Below are 8,394 nucleotides of genomic sequence, written 5' to 3'. Positions count from 1 at the left end.
CACAGTAAGAGTAACATCACATCTGCATGAGATTAACAAGCTTGGCAGTATTTCTCCCTTAGAAAATGTGAATTTATTCCCAGATTATCATGGCTAGCTTAGGAAAAAGAGATCATGGGAGACATAGGAAAATGTGGAAGATTGTTCACATGTGGGAAGACCCCCTACTCTGGATGAGAATTTGGCACTTGTGTTCCCTAAGTCACTCAGTGGGCTGTTTCTTACTGCCTTTGAGAAAGCACTGACCCACCCTCAGGCGCCCTCTACTCCTGAAAACTAAGCATATTTACTGAGGACTCCAAAGCGAATACCATTGTCCCTTTTATGTTCCCCCAAGCATTTGGAAGTGGTCACTTTAAAATTTAACATTTACTCAATTCATCTTCCAAAGAGCAGATACCTGAACCCTGGGAGATGACAAAAGGCTCCTCCTGGGAGAGGGATGGCATGAGTAATGGGTTCAAGTGAGGCAGGCAGGTGGTAAACCATGATTATGGTAATAATAATGTGTGCCTCTCTCTCAGGTAGTGAGCACTAAACATGTGGCAAGCATTAAACACATTTAAAGGGAGATGTGTCTTCGAGATACCTAGGAGACCAGAAGCTGATTTCCATTGGAAGATGCTGGGTTGTGATCCAGGGCAGGTAAGTTATTTGACCAGCAACCTCCACCAAGGTGGAGGCTGGGTACCGGGTTCCCTGACATAGTTGGCTCTCCCTCCAAAGCAGCTGGTCCTCTTAGTGCCCCTTGGGGCTTGTCTTCTACCTTCTCGCCTTTCCCATAAGGGGTGTTTCTCCGTTTGTGTCCAAATCCTTTTAGCCCTTCAACAAACAGTAACAAACCTCTGAAAACTTCAGCTTGCCCCAATCTCACCCCTTGCAAACTACCAAGCAAATTTAGCATTTACCTGTGGCAGGTGTTTGTAGCTAATCTAACACTCTTCCTTTGTTACCTGCTGGTGTTGTGTGTGGAAGTTTCTTCTCTCAGATACACACTAAATCCTTCAATACAAGGACTGTATCTTTTAGACTTTTTTCTCCTTGCACCTAGTTTGGTAATGGATGCTCAGTTGGTGTTAAATAAAGATTGGAAGAATTTAATGGAAATATGTAAAAGAAAAAAGGACATCAGTCCCTAAGTTTTCTTACACAGGGAGATGTAGAAGCTACAGTTTCCGGGGTAAGTTTGGAAAAAAACAGTAACAAAAATAAACAACAACAACAAAATGTCAAATCTCTGCCTCAACGCGTAACAGTACTAAGTTAATGGATAGAATATAATTGAATTGAATTGAATTGAACTGAATTACACTTGTTAAGACCCCAGAGCTTTTTCACATGTCTAAGCAACAGAGAAAAGGAATTTATTTCATCTATAACCTTTGGATGAAATAGAATCCTCAGTAACTTATGGCCTAGAGGGCCCTCAAGGGGAAGAGGGCTTCTTTCAGTTTCTGTGGTGGGCACTTTCACCAATACAGACTGACCCCAGGCAGGCTCAGACCTACCTGGTATGATCGGAAAGGCTTCGTGAGGCCCAGCCTGCCCCCAGATATCTCATAGATTGGAGAACATGTGGATTTACAATGCAATTTTGTTTTTATTACTATTGTTTTAAAGCAGGATTGTGTTTGTGTGTGGGGGGGTTGTTTTGTTTTGTTTGTTTGTTTGTTTAATTTGGCCACGCCGCTCAGCTTGCAGGATCCTAGTTCCTCGACCAGGGATTGAAGCTGTGCCCTCGGCAGTGAAAGTGCGGAGTCCTAACCACTGGACCGCCAGGGAATTCCCACAGGATTGTTTTTTGATTAAGCATAAGCAGGATACTAATGTAGATTAAAGTAGAACAGCTCTGATTGAAGTCAGGTTGGGGAGATGTGGATGCCTAACCTGATAATTCAGCTGATAAAACCATAGCGGTCCCTCTGGGAGACCCCAGTGTTCCTGGGAACACTATATGAAAAGCATTTTTCTATTCCAACCCCCTTTTGATACAAATGTGTAGACTGAATCAAATCCACATGGTTAGCTAACAACAAACGGCTATGAAATCCAATCTTTTGATTAATTAGCCAAGTTTTTGTTGTTGTTGTTGTTTTTCTGTATCACCTACCTGTGTTAGTGGATTAAGTCCTTCTCACCAGCAGGCCACTGATAATAGGTACATATGTGACATTGGAGGACTGGGCCGTTGGGCCTCCTTTTAACACAGCTGAGACAAGTTTAAAGTCAGATGAGGGACTTGACTAAGGAGGGATGGCTACTTGAGGATCTTCAAAGACAAAGCAAATGTGAGGTGGAGGTGGTTGATTTCAGCTTGGCCATTCCCGCGCCTTCATGGTTGAAGTCTTGGCACTGGCTTCAGCTCAGCTTGGCTGTCCCATGTGCACCTAGTCCTGGATCACAAGTTTACATCAATTTCAATCCCGCCTGTGTTGAGAGGAGCTGCCACAGGGATTTGCTTAGGGTGCTGGGAATTATGCTTCTCCTACACACAGCATGATATAGGTTATGCTATAGTCTTTTATAGCATTTAAAAAATTGGCAGGGAGAGCCAGCCTATTAGTTGGTGCTGCCTCAGCAAAGGCAGCGTAGAGTGGGGCGGCCACCGGAGATGCCTAACGTTGTGTTCTGAAGAGCGGCCAGAGGCGCGATGGAGCGGGCCAGGACCGTTTACACCTGAGATGGACCACAGAACAGCACGTGCCAGAGGTAGAAGTCCAAGTCAAACGGAGAAGAACAGCCTCACTGAACAACCAGGAGTGTCACCTGTACCCACGGCGATCTCAGCAGCAGCAGCAAGTACCTGTGGTGGATTTCCAGGCGGAACTGAGACAGGCATTCTTAGCTGAGATACCAAGAGGTGGTTAAAGCAGTATTGGAACACCCAGGTAGCAGATTCCAAGAGAGAAAAAAAAAGGAAAAAAAACCCAAGAAAACAGGCTCTATCTATTATTCGAAGCTTCCGCCCCAGCTTGCATTGTTTGTAGGAGAACCTGCATCATACCTTGAGCTGTAGCCTTCCCTTAGGTCTTAAGGATCCTGAAACTTTCCTCTGGACATTGGATTTGGTGGAAAAGCAATCATGACTATGGGAAAGAGCAGCAAGATACTGCAGCACATTTACTATAGGATGAGATGTATCTTGCAAGATGACCAGATCTTCATTGGCGCCTTTAAGGCTTTTGACAAGCATATGAACTTGATCCTCTGCGAGTGTGATGAGTTCAGGAAGATCAAGCCAAAGAATGCTAAGTAGCCAGAGCATGAAGAAAAGCGGGTTTTGGGTCTGGTGTTGCTGCATGGGGAGAACTTGGTTTCCATGACTGTGGAGGGACCCACCCCCAGAGATACTGGCATTGCTTGGATACCACTTGCTGGAGCTGCAGGAGGCCCTGGGGTTGGTAGCGCAGCTGACAGAGGTGTTCCAACTGGTGTTCCAATGCCCCAGGCTCCTGCTGGATTAGCAGGCCTTGTCTGAGGGGTTGGGGGCCCATCCCAACAGGTAATGACCCCACAGGGAAGAGGCACTGTCGCAGCTGCTGCAGTTCCTGCTACTGCCAGCATTGCTGGAGCCCCAACTCAGTATCCACCAGGACGGGGGACTGCACCTACACCTGCTGCTCGAGTAACCCCACCTCCAGGAATTATGGCTCCTCCACCTGCTATGAGACCACCCATGGGCCCACCAATTGGGCTTCCTCCTACTCGAGGGACGCCAATAGGCATGCCCCTCCAGGAATGAGACCCCCTCCACCAGGAATAAGAGGTCCATCTCCCCCAGGAATGCATCCACCAAGACCCTAGGATACTATTGATCCTTCTTAGTCACTTTTTTTCCTGCAATGTGTCTTGTGAAATGTGTGGACTGTTTGTGAGCTTTTTGTCCCCTCTGCTGCATTCATATTAACTAATAAATTCATAGATCAATTACACTGTGAGGTACTGTTGTACAAAAGAAAATTGGGGGCTTGTCTATATTGCAGAATGTCCTTTCATTCTTTCACTAATAGAGGCAGCAGGATGTAGAAGAGAATATGGTATGGGGACTCAAGGGATCTGTATTCTAGACCAGATCTTTTCACCAATTAGCTCTGTGTTTGGGGGACATATTATTAGGCTCTCTGCACCCCCGTGTCCTCATCTATAAAATAATGCCCTCTGGCTCAGATTTGTTTCTGAAATGCACTTGGCTTTACTAGGCCATCAGAAAAATCTAATGTTCTCTATCTGGTAACTTTGAGTTAAATTATATTAAAACAAAAGAAATAATTATATGCAGTCATTTTATGAATAAAATGCTTCTATATGCCAAGAATTTTAAATTAGGCTCCATGACAAAAACATTTATTTCTGATATCAGTGAAAACTTGAGATAAGTCAGTAAGGATGGTATTAAGCCTTGTAAATACCATCCAACTGTGACTTGGAACTGTGGAACTGTCCCCATGGGTGAGAACATCTGGGCAGACTGCTGGCTTCATTTCAGACGTTCACTTATCCAATACATGCTTGCTTTGTTTCTTCCACATCTCATTATTCAATTAAAAAACATATATTCAGTTGATACCATGGATTCATTCAATAAATGTCATTTGATGCATCTTGAAGGAGGAACCTGCTACATATGTAACACTGTTTTCATTGTTAGTAATAATAGTATCAATATAAAAGATAAGTTCCCAACTTTGAAGATCTAATAATCTCACTCAGGAGGGAAAATGTATATGGTAAAGAGATAGGTGACTTCATATGACAGTACATGAATAGGGTCCAAGAGAAGGATACAGGATATAAGGATATAAGCTTTGGAGTGAGGGGGGGTGATGATGTGGGCTAGGGTAGACAGGAAGTGTTCAGGAACGTCTTCCACTGTTCCTTAACACATAAAACTAGCACAGGTGAAGAGGAGGAGAGAGGCCACTTTAGGTAGGGGAAAGGACTGTGCAAAAGCAGCGAATTAGATAAGATTAAGAGATATATGAATTTGCTAAAGATCCAGGTCGATATGGAAAGAAAGGCTTCTAGTGGGGGCAGGGATGGCATAGAATCTTCCATTCTGGGAAGGTATTGAAAGTCAGGCAAAGAATTTTGGCTATTATCTCACAGGTACAGAGGTCCTTCTTTCCTTTTCCTTTATAAGCTGTTTTGCTCAGTGGAAATGTTATTAGCAAAATCACAGAGGAGTCCTAAGAGAAAAGGAAAAAAAAAAAATACTGTAGAAAAGCCACTTGGGGAACAGGTGAGAACAAGAGGTTATAAAACACTAGAAAACATGACTGAGGCAACAGAGCTTGGAGGGCCCATGATGAAGGCAGAGACCAGACTGTGTGACCATTTCAGGGTTCAGTTTCTCTTGCTCTGGATACCGTGGGCTGGAAGGCAGTGCAGGGTACCAAGGAGGTGTCTAGAGGAGAATGCTGGAGAAAGAGAGCAGAACAAAAGGAAGAGACCAGGAGAAGATAGATGGAGACAGAGAATCAGACAAGAGTGAAGGATGAGGGGAACAAAGAGTGCATGGTCAATGAGGTGGAAGACAAAGGAAATTAATCAAAATGATTATGTGGCAGGTTTGGAGTTCAACTCACAAATTCAGGTGCATAAGAATATGTAACTATTTTACGTAACTTATTCTCCTTTTATTTCAAGCCCCCAATCGGCAGGAGGCAGAAATGTAATCTCAGTCAGTTCAGCTTCCTCCCGTCAAAACCCCGAACTTGTCCCTCATTTCTGGGGCCTTCAGTAGTACCAAGGCGATGGGGGTGGCTAGAGCGGGCAGGGCATCTGCCCATGGTTGGGCGTCTGTCCACTGAGCATGTGTCAGTCCTGCCACAATCACCAGGCGATGCAGTTCACCACTGAGGCACACCTCACTCTTACCTAGCAGGCATTCAGGGCCTCCCAGGGCCTCTTCTGGGCCCCTCTCTTTCCCTGGAGAATCATGGTGTTTGTGCAATGCTGGCGGTGAGGAAGTTCAATAGTTTTGCTATCTCCCTGGACAGGTCTTCTTTGCTCTGGGAAAATAAAGTTATCTCAGGATTTCATCCCCCTGCCCTTCCTGTACCCCCAGAGACCCAACCCAGAGTAGGACCAACTTGTTTCTAGGTTTTCTTCCCTGCTACTCCAACCTTCCTCTTTCTCCCAAATGCAGGGAACTGTCTGCATTTTTGAGGGCAGATTGCACTCTTACCAAATGCTCCCCTCTTACCTTCCTATCTCTGATGAGGTTGAATCATTTTATACGCAGGAAAGATGACACAGAGTGGTTATATGACTTACTTGAGGTCACACTGCTTGTCAGTGACAAAATGGGTAAAAATGAAAATATGCTAGCTTGACTACCTTTTTTTCCTTCCCCCCTTCCCTCTTCCCTTCCTCCCTTCCCCCTCCCTCCCTTCCTTCCTTACTTCCTTCCTTCCTTCCATTCTCCCTCCCTCCCTCCCTTCTTTTTTCCCCTCTATTTTCTCCTCTCTCTCTTTCTTCTTTCCTCCCTCTCTTCAAAAGAATTTTATGTGCCAGACCGTATACAAGTACCAGATATACCATACCAAACAAATTAAACAAATGAAGTGTATTGCTTTTATGAATCGCCAGTCTAGTAGGGGAGATGGACATCAAACATTGCATACACAGACTCATAATTAAACTGTGGTCAGTACAATGGGTTCTATGAAGAAGTAGTAAGGAGAACCTAATTTAGACAATCAAGGAAGATCTTTCTGGGGAAGAGACATCTGAGCTGAGAGCTCAGACAGGGATGGGAGCATTCCAGGTATAGGGAATGGCTTATGCAAAGACTTGGCATGTTCAAGGAGCTCAAAAACATGCCTGTGACTGAACTATTTGAAAGGGGGAAAATGAAACAAGATGTGGTTGGAGAATGAGAAGGACCAAAGTCTATAGGGCTTTATCAGCAAAGTTAAGAAATTTGGATTTTATTCTAAGCTTAATTGAAAACAAAACTTAAGCAGTGAATGACATAATCTGATTAACATTTGAAAAAATTTTTTCTGGCTGCTCTGCAGAAAATGGATTGAAGTGAAGAAGGATGGAAGAGACCATTTGTGAGTTGGGGGCCCTTTAAGTATTCTTGGAAACGGTGATCTGGGTTTGGAGCATAGGTGCGAAAATGGGGAAGGGAAGAAATGGAAGAATCAAGTCGCACTTTGGAAGAGTTGACAGATTACTGGATTTGAGATGTTAGGGGGGACATAGCTCCCCAATTTCAGACATGAATTATTATTCCCTCTACTCTAGAAACCCTATTGAATCCCATTAAGATGTAAGTTCAGTTGTTATAATAGAAAACCATGTGAAATAACCTTTTCTAGAATAGCAGATGTCAGTGCTTCAAGGACGTATGGCATTGAGATGGCTATATATTTCTAAGGCATATAAATTAGATACGTGGATAAATCAGGAATCTGGTATAAGAAGTGTGTTTACAACCCCCAAGCCTATTCTTAGATACTGATTAATAATAAGTTTTTACCAAATAATTCCCCAAATCGTTATTAATATCGATCACCAGACACTTGTAAATTTTCAACCACATTTATGTCTCTCGCCTATATTTGATCCCAATAATAAATCAGGTGGATTTCTTCCCACACAATAGAAATAAATAGGGCCCCAGTAACATGATAGGTCATAGGTCAAATGACAGTAACTCATAGGTCAAATGACAATTCAGAGGTGGAGGAATGACTGGACCCTTCATCTTTGTAACAATCACTGAGATCTAGGGAGAGAGAAGAGCTGCCTAACAGTCCTTTAAACATGTTGATTCATTCCAGTCTGGGTTGTTTTCACTGAAAACTTAGAAAAGCAATCTGTAAACTGGTCCTTGGGCCTTGGTGAGAATTTCTCAAAGGCAGTGAGGCCCAAGTTGGGAGCATGTACAGTAAGGATGAGCATAGACATCAGTCTTTCACAGTAAGACTGTTTCTCAGTCCAACATCCAGACTCTTATTTGGTCTTCCAGTTTGGGGCGGTTTGACACCCTAACAGAAGATAGTTTAGTCACCTTGGTAAATGACTTCATGTAGTTATTATTACAGTAAGTAGTTCTACCAAACAAAGAAAGCAAATCTGAACGAAAACAATGTTGGAACAGGTGTTCTAGCTGTTGGAGAAAAGTTATGAGTGGCATCACTCTATCACCTTGTTTCTCTAATAATAATATATTACTTTTTAGAGGCATTGCTATTTTTGAAGTATTGCTATTTTTCTGTGTGCCACCTTTTATAAATTTCACATCTAATATTTTCCCCCTTTGAGTGTGCCACAGCAGAATCAAGTTATGTTTGCAGAAGGTGAGCCAGAGGAATGTTAATCCTGTTTGGAATAAAGCACTTTCCTAAGTTTATTTAGAAACCAACATAGCACTTAGCAAGA

The 8,394-nt window shown here is 43.3% G+C and overlaps 1 protein-coding gene and 1 pseudogene across 1 annotated transcript; both read left to right on the top strand.

The window, feature by feature from the left end:
- Positions 1-540: 540 nt before the first annotated feature.
- LOC118905755 (SNRPN upstream reading frame protein-like) lies at positions 541-3,001 on the top strand. Its single transcript, XM_036872562.1, has 2 exons — positions 541-645; positions 2,635-3,001. Exons 1-2 carry the CDS (start codon positions 541-543, stop codon positions 2,866-2,868), a joined length of 339 nt encoding a protein of 112 aa, XP_036728457.1. The 3' UTR covers positions 2,869-3,001.
- An 81-nt stretch (positions 3,002-3,082) lies between these two features.
- On the top strand, positions 3,083-3,804 carry LOC118906094 (annotated as a pseudogene).
- The last annotated feature ends 4,590 nt before the right edge of the window (positions 3,805-8,394 follow it).

The sequence above is a fragment of the Balaenoptera musculus genome, chromosome 13 (assembly GCF_009873245.2).
Source record: "Balaenoptera musculus isolate JJ_BM4_2016_0621 chromosome 13, mBalMus1.pri.v3, whole genome shotgun sequence".
NCBI lineage: Eukaryota > Metazoa > Chordata > Mammalia > Artiodactyla > Balaenopteridae > Balaenoptera > Balaenoptera musculus.
This window is presented reverse-complemented; position numbering and strand designations above follow the sequence as displayed.